General features: G+C 40.4%; 1 gene segment (V, D, J or C); it reads right to left on the reverse strand.

Moving 5' to 3' along the window:
* Window positions 1-3986: 3986 nt before the first annotated feature.
* Window positions 3987-10898, reverse strand: LOC132869429 (immunoglobulin heavy variable 2-70-like). The segment is given in 3 exon segments: window positions 3987-4022; window positions 10465-10772; window positions 10856-10898. Coding segments are annotated over 3 exon segments (387 nt in total).
* Window positions 10899-25749: the final 14851 nt, after the last annotated feature.

Consider the following 25749-nt stretch of genomic DNA (forward strand, 5'->3'; position numbering starts at 1 on the left):
ACAAACTGCTGGTGTGTTGTTGAGCTGAATGTATCGCCATAAATGGTTCAAACGCAGGATTCATTTGCATGTCACGCCCACTGGAGACGTAAAAAGATTCACAGAGGACCAGCCATGAAGATAAAAAGTTGACAGTAAAACTCCAGCTGTGTTTCCTGCTGTCAAGTCCATAACTGTTCTTTACTCATTAGATCTCATGTCCTTTTATTGCATCACTGTAACACCCAGAAGAACATGAAGTTTTCTGATCACTGATCATCACTGAACAACACGAACTTTACAGATTTCATTTTTCAGCTGTGTCTCTCATCCAGATCATCCGAAAGAAATTGAATGGAGTTCCAGAAATAATTCAGCTCACAAATCATCACTGACTCATTCAGTCAGGAGCTCACACCAATCCTTGTCTGTTGTTAAAGCTTTGTCTGGTCTATAATACGAAGATCCATGGGCTGATTTTGCATGTGCCGAGGATGAGAGCAATGACACATTTCACAGTTTGTCAGTTCAGCTGAGTGGTTGATTTTAATAATTGGTGAACATGCAAGTGACCTTCAAAGTTCTTGTAATTCAGTAATTTCCTTGACTTTAGTCACTGTCTATATTTTAGTCACTGTCTATATCAATGTTTATAATATACATGTTGAAGGTGTCTGAATTAATATGTTGAGTGTTGCTGTTATTTAGATGATGTCTCTGCTCCTAATTCTGAGAGATAATACTTGTGTCTTTTCTCATTTCAGAAAAAAAAGCAAGTTTCATGAGTTTACCCTCAGGAGAAGTGAGATACTGCCCTCTATAGGTGCAGAAACATTTACACATTTATTTTCACTGTTCATGAAATATTCTGTGAAACGAATGAAAGGTTCAATATGATGAATCTTGAAAGAATATAATTTTAATACAGTTCTTTGATTAAAACTTCATTCCAGTGAAACTTATTTCAAACATGGGGAGGAGATTCATCTGATGGAGAATGTGTGGCTTTTAATGGAACAGAAGCCTCTTTATCAAATACTATAATTTTCAATCAAATATTAAAGTATCAGTGAAATAGGGTTGATAAGTTTTGTATCTTGTGGACATTCTGTTATACTGTACACTGTATGAGGTGTTTCTGTACAGGGATGTTGTTGATTTGTCTCACTGTGGATTACGAGCGCAGTAATACATGGCTGGGTCTTCAGTCTGAAAGTTTTGTCCGTGTAAAATCGCTGGAGGCCTCGGCTGAGAAATGGATCTTGCTCTTGACTGAATCTTTGCTGCCGGTATTACTGGAGCCGCAGTACCAGCCGATTCATTCCATCGCGTGTCCTGATGCCTGTCATATCCAGTTAGTACAGGAACTCGTGGCTGAGTATCCAGTGATCTTACCGGGGATTGAAAATGATTCTCCAAGCTTAACCACCATGACTGCAGGCTGAACCAGTTCAATACATTTAATTCCTGTGAACAGCAAACAATTATTCAGGTGCATTCTTTCTAAAGGAAATACAGTGGTATGCAAAAGTTTGGGCACCCCTGGTCAAAATTGCTGTTACTGTGAACAGTTAAGCAAGTTGAAGATGATATGATCTCCAAAAGGCATAAAGTTAAATATGTCTCATTCCCTTTATATTTTCAGCAAAAATATTTTTTTTATTTTCATCTTTTCCATTTTCAAAATAACAAAAAAGGAAAAGGGCCCGAAGCAAAAGTTTGGGCACCCTGCATGGTTAGTACCTAGTAACACCCCCTTTGGCAAGTATCGCAGCTTGTAAACACTTTTTGTTGCCAGCTAATAATCTTTCAGTTCTTACCTGGGGGATTTTCACACATTCATCCTTGCAAAAGGCTTCCAGTTCTACAAGTTTCTTGGGCTGTCTTGCATACACTGCTCTTTTGAGATCTATCCACAGATTTTCAATGATGTTTAGCTCAGGGAACTGTGAGGGCCATGGCAAAACCTTCAGCTTGTGACTCTTGAGGTATTCCATTGTAGATTTTGAGGTGTGTTTTGGATCATCGTCTTATTGTAGGACCCATCCTCTTTTTAACGTCAACTTTTTTACAGATGGTGTGATGTTCGCTTCCAGAATTTGCTGGTATTTATTCAAATCCATGCTTCCCTCGACCAATGAAATGTGCCCTGTGCCACTGGCTGCAACACAACCCCAAAGCATGATCGATCCACACCCATGCTTCAGAGTTGGAGAGGTGTTCTTTTCCTGGAATTTGCCACCCTTTTTTCTCCAAACATACCTTTGCACATTGTGGCCAAAAAGTTATATTTTGATTTCATCAGTCCACAGGACTTGTTTCCAAAATGCATCAGACTTATTTAGATGTTCATTTGCAAACTTCAGATGCTGAATTTTGTGGCTAGGATGCAGGAAAGGTTTTCATCTGATGACTATTCCATGTAGGTCATATTTGTTCAGGTGTCGCTGCATAGTAGAACAATGCACCACCACTCCAGGGTCTGCTAAATCTTTCTGAAGGTCTTTTGCAGTCAAATAGGGGTTTTTATTTGCCTTTCTAGCAATCCAACGAGCAGTTCTTTCAGAAAGTTTTCTTCATCTTCCAGACCTCACCTTGATCTCCACTCTTTCTGTTAACTGCCATTTCTTAAAGTGCATATCACGGGTAAATTCAGGAGCAAGATCAATGTAATTCTCCTATTTTATATTAAACTTTGGTCAAATATCTGTAACATTCTGCATTCTCTGAAATTTTTTACCTTGCGCAATACCAGCAAAATTCAGTTGAAATCAAGCCATTTGAGGCGAATTGGTCCGCCTCTGAAAAAACTTGGCATTTGAATTTCCCAGGAAACATCGATTTTCATGACATCATCTGCGGGACGCCTCCCTCTGAATCCTATGTCAGCGCTGGTTTGTTTATGAGAAAACGACCTGGTGGTTTTCTGCAAATTTCTTCAACTTTATCACATAATTATTAAAATGGTTAACAGATGTATCGTAGGTGGGTGTAGCAACACCAATCATGATGGGATTAGTCCTCATTGTTTTCCAAAAGACCAGACAATGAGAGAGAAATGGGAGCACTTGGTCTACACAGGCTGTGCACTGAAACTGCGCAAGCTCACACAGCCTGCTGGCGCTTCCGCAGGTAACGCCATGATTCTGGCTCCAGACTCCCTTGGGATTTTTCTAGACGCATTTTTTTATTTAAATGTTTTTCTGCTGTAGACAGATGACCTTGTGCAAAATTACCCTTCTGGATGAGTGTGTAAAGGGACATACTTTCATATTTAAAAAAAAAAAAAACGAAACTGGTCCAGAATATGCCCTTTAATAACATTACATTCTGAGGAAACGGCTACCTGAAAACACTTTGCTACGTTCTTGTAGCCTTCTCCTGCTTTGTGAGCATCAATTATTTTATTATTCAGAATGCAAGGGAGTTGCTTAGAGGAGCCCATGGCTGTTGATTTTAGGGACAAGTTTGAGAAATCAAAGAATTTATACAGCTTTGAAATCTGCATCATCTGACCTTTCCTTATGAAGAATTTGAGCAAGCAACAGCTCAATAAGCTAATTAAGGTCTGGAACCTTGGTAAAAGTTACCTGAGAACTCAAATGTATTGGGGTGCCCAAACTTTTGCATGGTGTTCCTTTTCTTTTTTCACTTTCCAATTGTACAAAACAAAAATAATACACAAATCTTGCAGAAAATGCTGAAAAGAAATGTGTCGTCTTTACCTTTATGCCTTTTGGTGATCAGTTCATCTTCTGCTCACTTTTAACTATTCACAGTAACGGACATTTTTCAGTAAGGGTGCCCAAACTTTTGCATGTATGTCCACAATTATCTGTTTATCTCCAAAATTCTCCACATACTTACCACATGCAGCTGTAAACAAAATGAGTAGAAATGTAGAGACCATGGTTTGAATGGAGCCTGAACCAGAACCTCACTTCTCTTGAGTGCACCTCAAATATTTTATAGGGGGTTTGATTTGCATGACAGTGTTGAGGCTTTCATCAAGGCACAGCAGGCTTAAAGACATGAGGCATTTCCTGCAAATGGAAAAACACGTACACATTCACAAAATATAAGAGTTACTGACTATTTACTGACTAATTCACCAAACAGTGTGGATTCTGCAGCCTGGTTTAATGAGACACTGATATCACCGATCTGTAAGGTCTTATGTAACCAACCTCTCACTCGTAGAAATGGGATACAGTTAAATAATCATCTCATCTCATTATCTCTAGCCGCTTTATCCTTCTACAGGGTCGCAGGCAAGCTGGAGCCTATCCCAGCTGACTACGGGCGAAAGGCGGGGTACACCCTGGACAAGTCGCCAGGTCATCACTGGGCCAACACAGACACAGACAACCATTCACACTCACATACACCTACGGTCAATTTAGAGTCACCAGTTAACCTAACCTGCATGTCTTTGGACTGTGGGGGAAACCGGAGCACCTGGAGGAAACCCATGCGGACACGGGGAGAACATGCAAACTCCGCACAGAAAGGCCCTCGCCGGCCACGGGGCTTGAACCCGGACCTTCTTGCTGTGAGGCGACAGTGCTAACCACTACACCACCGTGCCGCCCCAGTTAAATAATCAATAATATTAATAAAACTATAAAGGACCAATACCAGAAGATGCTTGGTTGTTAAGAGCCAGTGATTTAGCATCAATAAAGAGATGGAGAATAATTTGTACCGTATATATATATGAAGTGTGTTGTATTACTACAATGAGAAATATGATATCAATACATGGAAAATAATAAAGTGCGCACAAATAAAAAAAAAAAAAAAAACTTTAAATCCCAAAGTCTGTTCTGGTTCGTTGGGGCCCGTATCTGTGCCCACTGTTTGTTTGAGTTTTTATCCTACCACGGTGATGGAAGGAACCTTCTCATGGACGTAGCAGTGCAACAGTGTCCGAAGTCTGGCTCGCCACCCAGCCTGATAACTGGGAAACCTTGTAACTCTGAGGATCTCTTGGATGGTTGCAGTCAACTCAAACCTTACCAAAAAACCTGACCTATACAGTAGACAGGCCAGACAAAACCCAATATTCATTATATTCATACACAGTCTGCATGAATTATGTTTATCTATTTATTAATTAAATCATGTTTACACCATCTGTATAAACCATATTTATTAATCTAACCAAATCTCTAATCATGTTTCTTATGAATTGTCACTAATGAATAATACCTCAGTCTGTATTAATTAGTTCTAATCATGTTTAGTTGTACAACGTAGCTCAAGTATCAAAATATATCAGGTATCTCATTACAAAAAAATAAAGAATTAACTCTTTACACAATTAAATATACAGAACTGTGGTTTTAACCAACATCAGTAACTTGGTAATGGTAAATAGCAAACAATTTGCACATAATGCAATTAACACTGTATTCAGAGTAACTCAGAGGTATTCAGGTTTCACGTGCTTAATTATCTCTCTGCACTAGTAACAGTATGAGAATGCACTAAAAATTAGACCTCTAAAATTACCATGGACATAAATGACAAAATCAAATAGGCCCAGCATTGTTTACCTACTAAATTACTAACCGTGAATGAAATACTAGACATAGAAGATAAAAATAGAACATAAATAGAAGATAGCAGTGGCTATGCAAGAGCTAGACTCTACTAACATGACGTTAATTCTCACAGAAATCGCGCCAGCCCTGCTACAGCTAGCTTTCGTACAGCTAGCTCCCGCTTAGCATAACGTTGGCATTCTAGCCACTAATATAAGCTTCAACTAATCACACTTTAACTCTAGAATACCAGCATTCCCTCCCGGCTTATCTGTGCCATCAAACACGAGTGCTGATCATAATGACAAGCCTGACTGGCTTCATTGACATCACTCACCATCGAGTGGGCTAGGAACTAGCATCGCTAGCCGCAATTAGCATCCGCTGGTCTGGGTGTTCATCAATGTCTCTCTCTCTTGGCTAATATAACTCATAAGTCACAAAATATCAATGAATACTTGCTTAGTAATATTTCCGAGTGTTCACCAGCTAATTTAGAACATATTTTAACACTCTTATCAATCGGATGGCAATAGACCTTGTGACTTCTGTATGAGAGTGGGAAATGTGCTGTAACCACCATCAGGAGAGACAGGGAAAGAGAAAAAAACCCGGAAGCAGTAGGTCACAACTAATAACCTACGAATTCCCTGACTGGTTAACAACTCTTAGATACTTTTTAATAAACGAATTCGATCACATAAGATGAGTTCTATTTATTTAAAGAAATAAATTAATTATGAAATTATTTATTTATTCAGATCAATGTATTTATTCAGATCAGTGCATAGAGTAGAGTGGGGGAAAAAGCCCCCGTGGGGTAATACGCCCCCGGCCTGTTTTACCCAAAATAACCACCAGATGGCGCAAAGTTACATTTCTATTGTTGATATGGACTGGCTTGACAACGGGGATACACAAATATCCACTGTGGATCGCATATCAGCAACGCAGCGGAGAGAAATCAAATTTCATGGTAAGTGATATAATTTTCAGATATCAGTAAAACTGTATTTAGATAGCTGCTATTTCGTCAGATATCACAGCTGTGTATGTGGTATGAGTAGATAAGTCAGTACATTAAAAAAATACATTAGGTATAAAAAGTTGAATCACATTTTGAAAGTAAGACCGTTTTTGTAAAAGTGTAGTCTGTGGGGTAAAACGCCCCCTTAATGGCGGGGTAAATGGCCCCCAGGGGGCATTGTTTCCTTTTATCATAATTACTGTATTTCATACATTTCTGAATAGCAGATACATAGTTTTTAATAACATCTCGCTTACCTGGTTGAGTAAAGCAAGTAATTTGAACTTAATATTAAAAAAATATTAATATTAGCATTATTTATTGATGCACTTGTTCTTTGTTAATTCATGTTCAATCCACACAAAATTATATTGAAATTAAAATGCGAAATATAATAAAATAATGCATCTATTCATTAATTCAGGGATATTTTCTTGTTTCTTTCACATTATAGGCTTAAGTAAACACTTTTGCTATCCAAACAGCTTTTTTTGAGTGAGGCGGCCTATTGCCCCACCTCAGGGGGCCTTTTACCCCACTGGGGGGGGTAAAAGGCCCCCTTGGCACAATGTTTGTTTTTGTTAAAAAAAAAATTAAGTATTAACTTTAGGCAAACTTTAAGTGGCATTATTCTTCATGTCACTGTTGTCAAAAACTATGATAAAACTAAACGCATGGTTGATTTCAACTTGGAGAAAAACTGAATTTTCCTTAAAGGAACAGTCCACCGTACTTCCATAATGAAATATGCTCTTATCTGAATTGAGACGAGCTGCTCCGTACCTGTCCGAGCTTTGCGCGACCTCCCAGTCAGTCAGACGCAGTCAGACGCGCTGTCACTCCTGTTAGCAATGTAGCTAGGCTCAGTATGGCCAACGGTATTTTTGGGGGCTGTAGTTAGATGCGACCAAACTCTTCCGCGTTTTTCCTGTTTACATAGGTTTATATGACCAGTGATATGAAACAAGTTCAGTTACACAAATTGAAACGTGGTGATTTTCTATGCTATGGAAAGTCCGCACTATAATGATAGGCGTACTAACACCTTCTGCGCGCTTCGACAGCGCATTGATACGGAGCTCAGATATCAATGCGCTGCCGAAGCGCGCAGAAGGTGTTAGTACGCCTGTCATTATAGTGCGGACTTTCCTGGGCTACACTTAGCTTCAGAACAATGTTATAGTTAGAGTTTATGACTTTAATGTAAATTCCAGGAGAACATGTTCTCATATTTATTCCACTCTCTCAGTCATTTGAAGCTCAGCATGTTGGGTAGATGTTGTGTGAATAGAGAAAGAGCGCCCCTCACAGGCCTTAAAGCTGAAAGAAAAACATCATGTTCAGACATTTCTAATGTGGCTGCAGGATAAATTTTCAGGAGACACTACAAGACCAAAGGTGGAGGAAACTTGCTAAATTTGACTGTTTGTTTTATAATTAATTAATTTAAAAAACCAGAAAATAATTTGGTGAGAAATGGCTGCATGATTTTTCTCTGGCTGTTCAATAACTTACTGATGTCCGAGAATAGATTTATGGAAGATTTACTCGACCTTCCTTTTTTCCCAGAATGCTTTTGGAGGAGAAACCAAGTTGGTGGACTAATGACACATTTTCTGATCAAATAAAAATTACACAAAAGGACAGACAACAGAACTGCACTTTTAGTGTTTTGTTGTAATAATTTACTCCACATTATTCTGATGATGCCATGGATGAGATCTCATAATACAATGCATTACTCAACATGAACAGTTTAACTGGCAAGCATTTGATAGATATAAGATTTGAGTCCGTCGAATATTAATCGGCTATTAATCAACACAAACTATTAAAACTTCATTCCAGTCGAAGAAATAAAATTGTGACCGAGATGTTTATTAATTGCATTGAGCGTTTGTCTCAAATGCATCTCAAAGTTTTTGTCAGGGGAAGCCACTATTCTGTGACACTGTGTGACTCTCGCGCAGTAATACACAGCTGTGTCTTCAGTCTGCAGATTCTGTCCTCGAATTGTTATTGTGTTAGTAGCAGTGTCTCTGGAGATGCTGAACTTATTTTTCAATTTCTCACTGTAAGCTGTACTCCCACCAGTATAGATTAATCCAATCCACTCCAAACTTTTTCCTGCAGGTTGTCGGATCCAAGCTGTCTCATAGCTCGTAACTGAGTATGAAACCTTGCAGTGGATGGAGAGACTCTGGCCTGGCTGGACTGTCATGGAAGCAGGCTGAGTCAGTTCCTCACCATGCACATCTGTGGAGGAAAACACATGGTGATATCTCACGCAATATACGCTGCACATTTACTGTCATTGTAGTAAATGAATGAATTTGATAAAGCACTCACAGGGAGCAGCTGCCAGCAGGAGCAATAGAGATGGAGAGAACATGGTGTGTGTTGTTTGTACTGGGGTCTTCTCTGTTCTCCAAAGTTTAACAGAGACCATCACACCACATAAATAGAGCGATATCCAGCCCTGACGCTTGTATTTGCTTATCTGATGATGGGAGGAGAACGGATTTCAAATTTATTTAAATCATGAGGAGGAGATTCATCTAATGGAGAATGTGTGGCTTTTGAATGGAACAAATCTTTTCCATGACAGAAAGCTCTTTACCAACTTCCATTATTTATAAATCAATAACAGAGGGAATTATACATCTAGAGAAACTCACAACAAGGATTATAAATTAAATTTACGGCGATAATTATTATCTGTTCTTGGGGATGTTGGGGTCATCAAACATGTTTTATAAATGCCAAAATTAGGTTTAAGCTTTGTTTGTTTTTTTATTCCTCTCCTGTCCACACTGTTCCAAATGTTTGTCGTTCTCACAGCATCATTATTCTATAATGAACAAATGCTGACTGTAGAACCTGTATACAGCATGTTGCTGTCGATCTGCAAAGCATCACGGTCAGAATTCTTTGGCGGGTGAATCATGCAGTAAACATATTTTTCATGTCAAATACAACACAGGTGTAGTGGTTAGCGCTGTCGCCTCACAGCAAGAAGGTCCTGGGTTCGAGCCCCGGGGCCGGCGAGGGCCTTTCTGTGCGGAGTTTGCATGTTCTCCCCGTGTCCGCGTGGGTTTCCTCCGGGTGCTCCGGTTTCCCCCACAGTCCAAAGACATGCAGGTTAGGTTAACTGGTGACTCTAAATTGACCGTAGGCGTGAATGTGAGTGTGAATGGTTGTCTGTGTCTATGTGTCAGCCCTGTGATGACCTGGCGACTTGTCCAGGGTGTACCCCGCCTTTCGCCCGTAGTCAGCTGGGATAAGCTCCAGCTTGCCTGCGAACCTGTAGAAGGATAAAGCGGCTAGAGATAATGAGATGAGATGAATACAACACAGTAGTTTTGAGCTAGATTTCTTTTGACAAAAGGATTCTATTTTCACTTGCTTTTTACTGCATAATATTGTTGCAAGAGCTTACTTCAAAGATTCCACAATTTCTTCAGCTTTTGTCTTCAGTCAGGTAACTCAGCTCATTAATTTTCAAAGTTCCCCATGTGTGTAACTTTAAAAGTGCACTGGGAGAGAAGACGACAGACACACCTTCCTCTGCTGGTTTGCACAATTTTACCAAAATAAACTACGGTATTTGCACATTAATTTTTGATAGTACTTGATTTACTTGACACCATCATCAGTTTGGAGTTGGAGTAACATTACTGGATAAAAATTAAATTGGAACCGTGTGTGTTTGTGGGCAAATGAGCTCACTTTGTTTGGAGAAGTTCATTTATTTTTCTCTTGAGAGCCACTGCTGTAATTTGTGGGATTTTTTTTTTCATGAGACTTGGACTGATAAGTTTTGTATCTTGTGGACATTCTGTTATACTGTACACTGTATGAGGTGTTTTTGTACAGGGATGTTGTTGATTTGTCTCACTGTGGTTGACGAGCGCAGTAATACACAGCTGTGTCTTCAGTCTGCATGTTCTGTCCCCGTAAGGTCACAGTGTTACTGGAAGTGTCTTGAGAGATGACAAACTTGTCTTTCAGTGAATTTTTCTGATAAATATCCCCCTCATAATCAATGGCGTTGATCCATTCCAAAGGTTTTCCTGCAGGTTGTCGAATCCAAGCTGTTCCAAAGTGGCTGCTACTATCAGTGATCGAAGCTCCAGACACTCTACAGGTGAGGGTTAAAGTCTCTCCTGGCTTTATCACCACTGAGTCTGGCTGGATGAGCTCAGTAGCACAGAACACATCTGTGAAAAGAGAAAAAGAAAAGGTTGACATGTTGAACTGAAAGGATCAGATGAACTCATAAAGCTTCGATCCAAACACTCACAGGGAGCGAGAGCCAGCAGCAGCAGTGGAGCTGAAGCAAACATGTTTGTGTTGAAGGAGGACTAATGAGAACCGCTTCCTCTCGAGATAAGCACGGTGCTAATATTACAAGAGGAGATGGAGATTTGCATAAACATGACAGAGGAGCTGTGTTGAGTGCAGCTCTGCAGATGTTCATCACAGTCACATCATATGTCTCGATTTAACATCAGTTTAATGTGGGAAATAATTTATTTATTATTCTTATGAGTAAGATTTTTTTTTGTTGAAATAATGGTTCATCAATAAATAAGTAAATCAATAATGTAATTCTGTTTTCTTATTCTGGTTGATGAAAAATAAACTGAATTTTTTGCCATAATACAGTAGTGCTTGAAAGTTTGTGAACCCTTTCGAATTTTCAATAGTTCTGCATAAATATGACCTAAAACATCATCAGATTTTCACACAATTCCTAAAAGTAGAGAAAGAGAACCAAGTTAAATAAATGAAACAATATTATTATACTTGGTCATTTATTTATTGAGGAAAATGATCCAATATTACATCTCTGGGGCGGCACGGTGGTGCAGTGGTTAGCGCTGTCGCCTCACAGCAAGAAGGTCCAGGTTCGAGCCCCGTGGCTGGTGAGGGCCTTTCTGTGCGAAGTTTACATGTTCTCCCCGTGTCTGCGTGGGTTTCCTCCAGGTGCTCCGGTTTCCCCCACAGTCCAAAGACATGCAGGTTAGGTTAACTGGTGACTCTAAATTGACCGTCGGTGTGAGTGTGAATGGTTGTCTGTGTCTACCGTATATGTCAGCCCTGTGATGATCTGGCGACTTGTCCAGGGTGTACCCCGCCTTTCAACCGTAGTCAGCTGGGATAGGCTCCAGCTTGCTTCCAACCCTGTAGAACAGGATAAAGAGGCTAGAGATAATGAGATGAGATTACATATCTGTGAGTGGCAAAAGTATGTGAACCTCTTGGATTAGCAGTTAATTTGAAGGTGAAATTAGAGTCAGGTGTTTTCAATCAATGGGATGACAATCAGGTGTGAGTGGGCACTCTGTTTTATTTAAAGAACAGGGATCTATTAAAATCACAACAGGTTTGTGGAAGGGTATTATGGCATAAACGAAGGAGATTTCTGAGGACCTCAGAAAAAGTATTGTTGATGCCCATCAGGCTGGAAAAGGTTACAAAACCATCTCTAAAGAGTTTGGACTCCACCAATCTACAGTCAGACAGATTGTGTACAAATGGAGGAAATTCAAGACCATTGTTACCTTCCCCAGGAGTGGTCGACCAACAAAGATCACTCCAAGAGCAAGGCGTGTAATAGTCGGCGAGGTCACAAAGGACCCCAGGGTAACTTCTAAGCAACTGAAGGCCTCTCTCACATTGGCTGAGTCGACCATCAGGAGAACACTGAACAACAATGGTGTGCATGGTAGGGTTGCAAAGAGAAAGCCACTGCTCTCCAAAAAGAACATTGCTGCTCGTCTGCAGTTTGCTAAAGATCACGTGGACAAGCCAGAAGGCTATTGGAAAAATGTTGTGGAAGGATGAGACAAAAATAGAACATTTTGGTTTAAATGAGAAGCGTTATGTTTGGAGAAAGGAAAACACTGCATTCCAGCATAAGAACCTTATCCCATCTGTGAAACATGGTGGTGGTAGTATCGTGGTTTGGGCCTGTTTTGCTGCATCTGGGCCAGGACGGCTTGCCATCTATGTTGGAACAATGAATTCTGAATTATACCAGTGAATTCTAAAGGAAAATGTCAGGACATCTGTCCATGAACTGAATCTCAAAAGAAGGTGGGTCATGCAGCAAGACAATGACCCTAAGCACACAAGTCATTCTACCAAAGAATGGTTAAAGAAGAATAAAGTTAATGTTTTGGAATGGCCAAGTCAAAGTCCTGACCTTAATCCAATCGAAATGTTGTGGAAGGACCTGAAGCGAGCAGTTCATGTGAGGAAACCCACCAACATCCCAGAGTTGAAGCTGTTCTGTATGGAGGAATGGGCTAAAATTCCTCCAAGCCGGTGTGCAGGACTGATCAACAGTTACTGGAAACATTTAGTTGCAGTTATTGCTGCACGGGGGGGGGGGGGGTCACACCAGATACTGAAAGCAAAAGGTTCACATACTTTTGCCACTCACAGGTATGTAATATTGGATCATTTTCCTCAGTAAATAAATGCCCAAGTAGAATATTTTTGTCTCATTTGTTGAACTGGGTTCTCTTTATCTACTTTTAGGACTTGAAACATGAACACTATGCACCTTACCAACATGCCTTAATACTGGGCACTGTTGCTGCTCATCGTTTGCTGCTGTACTTTTGCACTGTTGCACGGAACATCTTTAAGCCATGCCACTGCAGTACATTGTGCAATATTTTATTTTATTTTACTTTCCTTTGAATTTTAATGTTGTCTTAGATAGTTTTTATTTTAGTTTATTCTATTTTTAAATCCAATCTTAGTTTATTCTATTCAATTTGTTATTTAACTATTTTATTTCTGAGTTAACTTAGTTAACTGTGCCTCGTTCTTATCATGTCACATGGTTGAATGACAATAAGTCTTAGTCTTGTGTGAAAATCTGATGATGTTTTAGGTCACATTTATGCAGAAATATAGAAAATTCTAATTAACTCATGAGCACAGTTATTTGTTGTCTTGTGGACTCCTGAACACAAATTATGCTGGTGTTGCTCGGAGCATGAATTTAAACAGCTATATTTGTGAGATTATTTTGTCATTGTGCACTGAGTGAAGTGAACATACTTTCCAGGCAACAAGAGGCACAACTTCTGAGCTCCATCACATCTGAAGACGAGGAGATTTACCTCCAACTGATCAGAGCACTTTAGAGGACTGGAATATGATCATCATTCAAGCTGTTAAAGTCAAACTTTCACCTCATTCACATTAACTATGGATTGGAATGGAATGGATTGACAGATTATTCATGATGGATTAACTGTATATCCAGCTCAGGACAAGAAATAATTTCATGTTGAGGCCAGAGATGAAACATGATGTTGATTTCCCTTTGTCTTTGAAATACAGAGGGGTCTGAGCCCTGCGAGCTCATTTATACCAGGCGTCCCTGGGGACAAGTGGACTGCAGGGAGATGAACATGAACAGGGATGTTTTTGTACAGGACTGCAGGGAGTCTGTAGTGCCATGTCTCTGGCACAGTAATACACAGCTGTGTCCTCGGTCTGAGAGTTTTGTTAAAATTTTTTGACAAAAAAATGTGTGGCTTTTAATTAAAACCTCTTGGCTTTTCACTAGGATCAGTGAAATAGGCAACAAGGATTAAATACTGCATTGAGAATGATTATTATCGGGGCGGAGCCGTACAGGGCCCCACCCTTTGACATTCAGGCCCTCCCAATAAATGTGCCTTCTGCGATTTCATTGGAAATTCCTTGAAACCTACAAGTTTTCACATGATTACAGACTAGTTGACCTATATATCTCTCATTTTTGCTCCACATTCTTATCATGGTTAAAAAAATAAAATAAACAACCTGTGAAATCCCGAAACAAACTTAAAATAGAATAAATTGTAATGTTTTCAAGCTAGACTAAGCTGTTCCCTTTGTATTTAATTGTTTTTCATTTGAGGAATTTGCAAAAAAAATGCAATGCATGATGGGTAGGATCTAAAGGCTGCCTCACATCCTCATCCGTCTGATGACATACAACAAGACTAGGAAGGTGCATGCCTGGTTGCGGTTGTTGGTTGTCTCCTAAAAATGAATTCAGCATGTTTAAAAGTAAAAGTGGGGCACAAAAGAGGAAGGAAAAGAAAAATAAAGAGGAGGCAAACTCTAAACTTCCAAAGTTGGATTCATTTTTTACTTTGCCTTCTTCTGTCCCTGAATTTGCTAGTAGTGAACATGCATCGCCCTGTGTTAGCACTAGCAGCAGTAGCATGGTGGTGTTTAACAGTAACTCCAGCCAAAGTCATATAGAGGAGGGTGGGGAATGTGGAGAGGGGTTAGCTGAGATGAGCAACCAGAATCAGGAGGGTAGGGAACGTGGAGAGTTAGCTGAGTTAGCTGAAGTGAGCAGCATGATTCCCATGGAATCATCAAACCCAGCTAATTTTCCAACAGACCATGGTAATTTCCCTGAAAACATTGCAGATGCTAATGTGAAGAGGTATATCCTTCACACTGGCCCATGTAAGCCAAATGGTCCCTTTCCTGTCACTGGCAATTGCAGTTTTTCAACCCATTACTACACATCTGTCACTAAAGCTGGTTTTAAACTTCCATGAAGCTGGTTATGCTACTTGCCCAAGCTTGACTGTGCATATTGCGAGCCTTGCTGGCTTTTTGCCAATCGTCAAGCCCATAGACGTCGCCAGACCCATTTTAGGGTAGCTCCAGCCACCCTATCTTATGGCAAAGCCACCCTATATTTTTTGCCCTTTTTTAAATTATTTATATTTTTATTTTTTTTCCCAAAAAAAACAAAGGCAGTAAAGCACTGAACATGAGCCATCAACAACGCAAGTTAATCCGAACAACAGTTTCTGCTTGCTTATTTATTGTTTAATGCAATATTATTAATATCGTTATGATTCCTCCTCATTGGCTCTATGGCAAGCGTCACGTCGAGTGGTAGGCTAGTAGGACTTAAAAAACTACGCGGGCATTCTGCAGCGGGCGCGGTGCGGGCTTCGTTTGCGCAGGAATGCATGACACCTACCATTGTTTTTTTCACATTTTTGTAGTTTAGCTGGTGAAGTTGCTTCAGCAAGCAATTAAATGATGAAAGCAATTTTAAAATAGAATTACAAATAGAATTTTAAAAAAATACAAAGGCCATTACTAAATTTCAGTTTGTATTTTTAATCAGCCTTCAGACAAAGATTTTGGAGTGCACTAATGCCATCTCAGGCCTAGAAATTCATATATTTTTTCACCAGCCAGCCGGACTAGTTACCTTCCAAAGTAACTAGCCAAACAGAAAATCAACTAGCCAAAATTTGTTCATGTATGAATTTTACTTCTGTCAAAAATAACGCAAAAGAGAGTAGTTACCATTGTTCATGACTAATGTGCACTTATTTCAAGACCCGAGTATTTTGATACTGTTGTTAAATACATAAATGAGAACAACACAGAGCACCATAATATCAACAAATAATAATATATTGGAAAACTTGGCAAGTTGGTGTATGAGTATTGAAAACAAATATACTTACTATCGTGACTATAGCACACAAAATATGTCCAACATGCTTTCTGTATTTAACCATTTATGAGAGAGAAAGCATTAAGAGCTTCATATTGACTAGGAATCAACTTGAAAAAAATTAATTATTCCATAAAAATCGTATTGCAGCCAAGGCCTACCCTGCTCCCACGTTTGCTTATAAGTCCTTTGTCCTTTCTCCTTCTCGTACACTTTATCGGCGGCCTTTTTCTCCTCTTCAGACCGAGGTCGCTTTGTCCCCGTCTCTGGCGGTTTCTGTACACCTTTCAGAAAATTCCACGTCGCAACGTAGCTTTGGCAGATGTAGATGTAAACAACAAAAAAACACACGTGTTTAAATGGGCGATAATGTGGCCACATCTATTGAATTTGATAACGTGATGTGGCAGCGGAGGCGTGGCCAAGCGTTGGTCTGTGAATGGAGGGCGGAGTCAGGGAAGGTAAGTGGTGGAATCATTGCACCTGATGGGGATTAACCTGTGTTTGTGTGTCTTCCCCAGTGACCACGCCCTTTAAAAGGAGAGGAGAGCAGAGAAAGGGAGCTCTCCCCGACCAGAACACGTGTGTGTGTTTGCGCGCGCGCGGCTGGGAAGTGATAAAAGGCTGAAAAGCTAGCAATAAACAGTTCATTGAGAATTCAGTTCTGGCCTGCCGTGCTTCTGTGCTCCACCCACCAGGTCCAATACTACACGTGATTACCGCGATATTCAACGAGATGCGTTATATGCATGCGCAGTAGTGAAAAAACCAACAGCCTGACTCGTACACGATATGATTCGGAATTCTTTGGTAATTTCTGTTCTGCCGATAAACACATCGATTAACACAGACACGGCACACGCTTAATATGTGGCGGCTTTAGTTGACGGTGTGCCTGAATCTTCGCTTCATATATATATTTTTTATTTTCAACTAGCCAGCTGGGCTGGCTAGTGACAGGAATTACCCGCCAAATGACAAATTAAGTCGCCTCGGGTGACTGGACCACCGTGAATTTCGAGCCCTGCATCTCAAAGTTACTGCAGGAGAAGACCACTGATGTCCTCAAAGTGTCTGCATTATTGCAGAATGCTGTACGAACTCTACAGGAGTACAGGGAGCAGTTTGATGAGGCAAAGGCTTCCACTCTGGCATTGGCTGTGAAATGGGGCAGTCAAACGCAATTTGTAGCCACCAGGTTGAAAAAAGTGAAGCGCCACTTTGATCACCTTAGCAAAGACAGTCGGCTTTCCGATGCAGAACGTTATTTTTGGGTGAATGTGTTCTATGCACGCCTTGATGTAATCATTCAGCAGCTGTCACAAAGGTTTGTCAGTTTAAATCGGACTGCTCATTTGCATCCAAATACGCTCCAGCATGCCAAGGACAAGGAACTATACGAAGTGGCCCGTCGACTGTGTGATCACTATAGAGGATGTGCAGTCACGTGACCCGTCCGTGTTTACTCCGCCTACTCCGCCATATTGGACGGCTTCAGGATTGTTTACCTTGCACGAGTGTAATGGATCCAGGGAGTAATCCCCAAGAAAATTCGGAAAATACCCCATCTACATTGCGCAATTACTTGTCTAAGTTTGTTCAGCATCTTGAAGGTGACGTGAGGCAGCGTTACGTGGAAAAGTGTTCCAGGTTGGGGATTGCAGATCCGTACAACTTGCCGCAATCCTTGTTCAGGGAAATTCGGAGCTGCGGTGCCGGCGATTTGCCCGATCTGGCCTACCACGACATTTACAATTTTCTCGTTAATCGTGAATCGTGTTACACTGGCAAAGCCCTCAAAGCTTACAAGAGCCTGGAAGCTTATAAATATTTTGTTGCGGGATGGATATCTCAACTATACCTCTGGAAGGTTCCGAAGAAGGAAGTCTACTTGATAACCTCATGGGTGAGTGGCATTAAGACATTTATCATAAAGAGACTATGCAGGACGTTTTATCGCTTATTTAGTCATTTTAATACAGAATTTACTCTGATGAAATTATTCAGACACTCCAACGCCCCCCCAAAGAAAAAAATCGGATCTGCGCGATTCAGCCGTGAAAAAGGCGCATCCGCCGTTTGCATCCCTGTTTAAACTCATAGGTTAACCGACTTTAACCGGCTAATGAGGCTCGGTGGTCAGTCAAGATTTTTTTTTTAGTTTTCGCCATCCCTACTATGGATTGGCCTTTCAAAGGCATATATGAGCCAAAGAGATAAAACATTGTCATAGACTAGGCCAGGGTAGTAGGGCTAGGCATAGCCATTTTAAACGTTAGAGACTGTCTAGTTTCTAAGTATGCAGTTATCATTCAATCCGAAAATCAACTTAACAGATGTACTAGGAGTATTGAATTAGAAGATTACACCTACCTGATATGAAGTGTTCACTACAAATTCGGCTGGTAGAACTGGGGTACCAGTTTTCTCTTCGCACAGTGGACACCCATTTTGCGCGTCTCTCCTCGTCTGTGGGGAATCTATAAAATGACAGGCCCTCCTTTTGGCCCTGTCTATTGGTACAACCAAATGCTGAACAAGATATAACCATTCTCGAAAGATCTACTCCCACACACTTGATAATTAGAACGGGTTCGTCTAAGTTCTATGCGCGACCTTGCCGTCCAAAAAAGCAGATAAACAAATATCATGTGACCTCGTGACGTCACGTGCACGCTCTCTATAGTCGGGATATTGACTCCAGCTTTCCTGGTCAACTAGTGTCATTTAGGGCTTGTTTCAAGGAGCAGATAGCGAGACACACATCTGTGCTTAGCCTGGCCAGGTTGCTGGTAGTAGATCATCCAGCAGTAACCTCTACATTTAGTGAGGTGTGCACGGCCTTCTTGTTTTTTCTCACTCTCCCCATCTCAGTTGCGACAGCAGAGTGATCTTTCTCCAAATTAAAATTGATAAAAAATTATCTCAGGAGCACAATGGGTCAAGAGAGACTCTGTGGATTGGCCATTTTATCAATTGAGAATGAGCGAGCAAGAGCGCTTAACATCCCTCAAATAGTCGACAATTTTGCGGCGCGCTAGGCACGTCGAATGCCTTTTTAATGACGAACGCAGGTTTCAGTGTCGGCTTTGTAGTTGAAGACGTGCTTACACAATGAGAGTGTATCATTCATGATTGCTGGATTTTTTTTGTTGTTGTTTCATGTCTATTTGGAACATAATAACAAATGAATGGAAAATACAGGCTATGAAGGCCTATAAAAATAAAAAAGAAAATAATAATAAAAAAAACTTTGAGCAAGTTCTGTTCTCATATAGCCTGATTATATGCTGCAGGCCTTCTGTTTATTTGAAATTTCGCCATGGCTAGGTCCAAAGGCTACATTCTTAAAAACTCTGGGCTCACGCTAGCCGCTCGCACGTCCGCAAATTGCGAAGTTTTATTCCAATTTGCGAAAAAAAATCATCTGTATTCGCATTTTATGCGAAAGTCATTTAAAGTTTAAGCAAAATCCATCAAATAATTGTGATTTCTCAAGATAAACAGTACCTTTCAGGGCCTGAATTTGGGTGTGGGATTGCGGGTATCGCGCATATATATATTTTTTAATTCCCACACCTTTAACGATTCCAATGCAAGAGATTCCCGCACACATTACTGCATTGCCTGACAACGTCAATCTAATAATGGATCAGTGTGAATGCGCGACTACCTTCTGTTCTCAAGGTTACTTGAATTGAACCATCCTTTTACTGACTGACCCCCCTCTTATCTCCCCCCGTAGCCTACTCAGAAAAAAAAAAAAAACAGCAGACACAGACAGTTCACACACACACACAGATACAGCGCACGCACTCTTCCTCTCTCGGACTTTAGCTGTAAAACAAACCTGGACCGCTGGCTAAAACGTACAAGTGCAGTGGCAGAAGTTTCCCCTGCTAAGAGGAAAACTCCTGAATCCGATGGTGGTAATAGCAGTGTGAACGATACCGTTGAGAATACACAGGACGAGACAGCTAACGTTAACGTCGACGTTGCGAAGGGGATTAGATCAGAGCATGGCTATAAGAAAAAAGTATTTACAAGGAAAAGCAAAGGACACTGATGCTGACAAAAGGGATGACCACTAGGAGAAAGAGAAGGAAAGACTACATATGTACAAGAATCCTGCACTCAGCAAAGATGAATTGTTCAGTGTTGAGAACAATTTGATTTTTTTTTTAATTAAAGATGGCATATGACACAGGAGACAGGGCTATATGGTATAAGAGAATCCTGAAAAGTCAACAAAGACTGTTGTCATGTTAACGTTCTATATGTGGACTGAAACAAAGTTTGTAAATTCATTTAGTGTTAAAGGTCCCATGGCATGGTGGTTTGTTGATGCTTTAAACGGGCTCATGGAGGTTTCCGGATGTTATATCCGCAGCCTTTCTCGAAATGAACCCTCGGCACGTAGATATAGCCTCCTGGGAGAAAGCCCCATTTCAGCGCTTTTCCCAGTGCGTCGTTTTGCTAATGAGAAGCAGGAGGCGGGGAAGGGTAGAGGGTGGGGGCGGGTCTTATCATTAATATTCATGACATGTAAACGTGTTACCTCTGATTGGCTAACAGCACTGTGACGCTACCTCCAGTGGGTCAGAACAAGCGGATGTGGGTGTCTTACTATGGCGAGAGAGAAGGAACAAACCGCGAAGGGAAAAATACCGCCGCTGACGTCATTAAGGTGCGACGCGAGGAAATAAAATAAATTCAACAAATGTTTGGGTTTTTACTGAACAAACAAACAAATAAAATGAACGAGTGACTTAAAAAAAGAATGTGGGTGTCTTTGTAAAAACTGTTTTGATTGGCTATTATAACAGAGCATGCTGCATGCTTTTTTGGTTTTGTAGCGCAGAGTACCTGGCTAACTGCAGGAAGCGGTTAGCTGCACAGCTAATGTAGCCATTGCAAGGCTAACGTGGCACCGATTTTAAAACACGGCAAAACATAAGCTCATAAGTTACAGTCAATTTCCAGACTAAACTCAGTTTAACAGAGCATGCTGCATGCTTTTTGGTTTTGTAGCGCAGAGTACCTGGCTAACTGCAGGAAGCAGTTAGCTGCACAGCTAATGTAGCCATTGCAAGGCTAACATGGCACCGATTTTAAAACAACTTTTGAGCTGGGCGGGCAATCCATACAGTGGGTGGGAATCCGGGGGGGGCATGGGGATCATCTCCCTTGCTGACGTAGGCAAGGGAAGAGTTTATCAACGCGCCGTTTTGATGCGCCATTCTCAAATGTTGGGCATAGTTTGGTTTACACATTATGAAATTTCTAGCCACTGGGGTGACTTAAGAAGGTCAGAGGAACTCATTTTAACGTTAAAAAACCTCAGAAAGTGAAAATTTCATGCCATGGGACCTTTAAGAACAGTTTGATAGTGTTTTCTTATTTTAATTGTAGACATTAAACAGAGGACAGGGATGATCAGATCAAACATGAGAATAGAAAAATGATATAAAAGCTGATAAAAAAGATGATATAAAAATGTTATCATAGGAAAAAGCAAAGGTCACTGATTAAAGAGATGGTCACAAAAAGAAGAGACAAATAACACAAACATAGTTAAGAGAATCCTGAAAAGTCAGCAGACTGGTTTAAGTTAGATTTTAAGTTAGACTTGTTGTGTCAATAAATTCATTGAGTGCTATTAAGAACAGACTGATTTTTTTCTTTTTTTATAATTAAACAAAGCAGTGACACTTAAAGAATAGTGCATGAAGATGAGGAAGAAGCAGCTGTGTAAAGCAACACTAAGGAGGTTGTAAAATTAGCTTAACTAAAAGGCACACAACCTTCCAAACTCTTCCTAGAGCCTTACTCGCACTGCTAGAAAAAGGCTATTGGTGTTTGATGGCATAATACAGTCAGTCAGCAATGTCATGCTGTAAAGGATCTTTTTCATTTTGTGGTGGTTTTCTACCCTCCACCCGAAACTGAACAGTCCATATCTTAGACGGCTGGTGGGAATAATACTTGCATTTATCCACCCGGCCTTTGTCTGACAATGCTATCCAAATTTGGAGATATCAAAATGAAAAGTCTACTAAAAAGGATACCTCAAATGGTGACAAAAGGTTACATACTGTAGAGATCTTCAATCTGAGTAGTAGCAGAAGGTAAGACCTAAGCTATTTAAGCCCACAAGTAGCGTTCCCCACAAACTGTATAAATCCCCCCCATTTGAGTCACTGAGGGGGGAATTTCCCCCCATTCTGAAAAATGAAATTCAGGCCCTGCCTTTCGTGTCCATCTTCGATGTTTTGATTTATAACCAACGCCCCCGAGTTTCGAAGCTTCTTATTGGTTGACCACAAATTACGTCTTCCAATAGCATCGGACCTTACTTATAAAATGATCAATTTCCGAGTTGCGCTGATAATGTCAGCAATTCTCGCTCATTAGTGAACAAGATTATAGCGAGGTTTGTTTAAAATAAATTATCCGACTTTACGTATGACAAAAACTTTTCTAAAAAGTGAGAACATATTAGAATATTCTGTTAGCTTTCTCAGTTAGGGATAAAAACACGATATAACCATTCTAAAGATGTATTTTCTATATAATATCAACCCTGACAGAACTTTGGAAGAACTCACAGATGAACCAGGATATATCGACCAAGTGTACCTTGTTTTCAGAGCATTTTGACGCACATGGTTCAAAGTTTTGACTGCAAGTGTTTCATTTGAGAAATGAATGGTGAATATCATTATATTTGGGTTATGAGATTAATTTATAAGAAACAACCATTGATTTTAACTCCCTGAGCTCCCTTCATCCTACCCATAAAGACACCCCCCTCCCCCTAAACACACACACACACGGATCCCAATTACACACACACACACACACACACACACACACACACACACACAGGCCAGTCAGCATACTGGCCTATGCATAGATAGCAAAGAATGCAAAGCACATCACACCAGATGTTAGATATAATTATAATGAAAAATATGGACTCCGTAAACCAGATTAAGCGGGTTAAATTAAACACACAATTTCATTACATATATACAGTTGATGAAATGATCAAAATAAGAGGATTCACCAACAAACTACAATAACAATTCATTTTTCAATATTATGTCAGTGCAAGAAACATTTAGAAGTATAACATATCTTGCTAAAAAATTACTTTGCTAAAAAGAAAATTGTTCTTTTAGCATTGCTAAGCGAAATTGCAAATTGCTAAAGAAAAATTTGAGTCTTTAGCACTTTTTGCTAAAACAATTTGGGTCCTAGAGTGAGCACAGAAACTGCTTTTTGTTAGATATAGCCTGAGTAGGCCTATATGCCACAAGCCTTCTAATTTGTTTGCAATTTCACCATGTGTGTGGGGGGGCCTGATTGGTGTTTTGCCCCGGGGCCTTGTGTGCAGTTGTTCCGCCACTGATTATTATTATCAGTACTTGAGTAAATTGGGATCATGAACAGGGAAAAAAAAATCTACGTCTCTTCAAAATCATGACAAAATGGTCTTACACTTTCTCACACAAGCTCTGATTTGTTGAGGTGATTATTGTTCCCTAATGAGACTACAGTATCACAAGTTCTTGTTCGTGAAGTGATTAGAATAGTGTGTATAATGTGAAGCAACGTTAGAGATGTCATCCTGGGTTTCAAATCTACACTACAAACTACTTGAAAACTAATTAACATGCAACACTGTTGTAATTTGTGGGATTATTTATTTTTTAGTTTGACTTGCATCAACAAGACATTCTGTCATACTGTACACTGAATGAGGTGTTTTTGTACAGGGATGTTGTTGATTTGTCTCACTGTGTGGTTCACGAGCGCAGTAATACACAGCTGTGTCTTCAGTCTGCAGATTCCGTCCTCGAATTGTTATTGTGTTAGTAGCAGTGTCTCTGGAAATGCTGAACTTATTTTTCAGTTTCTCACTGTAATCTGTACTCCCACCACTGCTCATTTTTCCAAACCACTCCAGAGTTTTTCCTGCAGGTTGTCGAATCCAATGTGTATGATAGCTCATAACTGAGTATGAAACCTTGCAGTTGATGGAGAGACTCTGGCCTGGCTGGACTGTCATGGAAGCAGGCTGAGTCAGTTCCTCACCATGCACATCTGTGGAGGAAAACACATGGTGGTATCTCACACAATATACGCTGCACATTTATTGTCATTGTAGTAAATGAATGAATTTGATAAAGCACTCACAGGAAGCAGCTGCTAGCAGGAGCAGTAGAGATGGAGAGAACATGGTGTGTGTTGTTTGTACTGGGATCTTCTCTGTTCTCCAAAGTTTAACAGAGACCATCACCCACATAAATAGAGCGATATCCAGCCTTGATGCATGTATTTGCTTATCTGCTGATGATGGGAGGAGAATGGATTTCAAATTGATTTAAATCATGAGGAGGAGATTCATCTTATGGAGAATGTGAGGCTTTTGAATGGAACAAATATTTTCCATGACAGAAAGTTCTTTACCAACTTCCATTATTTATAAATCAATAATAGAGGAAATTATACATGTAGAGAAACTCACAACAAAGATTAGATCCTAAATTTCAGGTGATAATTATTATCTGTGCTTGAGGACATAAATCCCCTCCTGCCCACTTCTGCATTTATTTTTCTTTGCAATATTTTCTCACAAACTCTGTTGGTTCTTTTCCTCACAATATCAACACTTGAATCCTTGAAACCACAGTGACGTGAACAAGGATGAAGCAGAAAACGTGTCACACAGCATCACCTGAGCTCCCAATACGCTGCCATGTTCATGTTTCTGGTCTTGTGTGGCTCATCCATACAGTTTTAAATACAATACCTACAATTCAAAATAATTAGTTTTTATTGCCCTTATTTAATTCCTGGGCTCCCATTGGTAACAGGGAGTGATGTTGCATCCCATTCCAACTTTCCAACAGATTATTAGACTCTAATAGAATAGATGAGCCAAAATAATTGGGGATCTTTTATAATGGGCCCTGAATCGTGACCAGTATGAAAAGGTGGGCCTCAAAGCAGAAAAGGTTGAGAACCCCTGATTTAGACGATGTCTCTGCCCCTAATTCTGAGAGATAATCATTGTGGGTTTTTTTCTCATTTCAGAACAAAAAGAAAGGTTCATGAGTTTAACCTCAGGAGAAGTGAGATACTGCCCTCTATAGGTGCAAAAACATTTACACATTTATTTTTACAGTTCATGAAGGACTCCGGGGCGGCACGGTGGTGTAGTGGTTAGCGCTGTCGCCTCACAGCAAGAAGGTCCTGGGTTCGAGCCCCGGGGCCGGCGAGGGCCTTTCTGTGTGGAGTTTGCATGTTCTCCCCGTGTCCGCGTGGGTTTCCTCCGGGTGCTCCGGTTTCCCCCACAGTCCAAAGACATGCAGGTTAGGTTAACTGGTGACTCTAAATTGAGCGTAGGTGTGAATGTGAGTGTGAATGGTTGTCTGTGTCTATGTGTCAGCTCTGTGATGACCTGGCGACTTGTCCAGGGTGTACCCCGCCTTTCGCCCGTAGTCAGCTGGGATAGGCTCCAGCTTGCCTGCGACCCTGTAGAAGGATAAAGCGGCTAGAGATAATGAGATGAGATGAAGGATTCTGTGAAATGAAGAAATAATAAAAGGTTCAAAATGACTAATCTTGAAAGAATATCATTATTATGCAGTTCATTGATCAAACTTACTTTTTGTGTG

This window comes from Neoarius graeffei, chromosome 20 (genome assembly GCF_027579695.1).
Source record: "Neoarius graeffei isolate fNeoGra1 chromosome 20, fNeoGra1.pri, whole genome shotgun sequence".
Taxonomy (NCBI): Eukaryota; Metazoa; Chordata; class Actinopteri; order Siluriformes; family Ariidae; genus Neoarius; species Neoarius graeffei.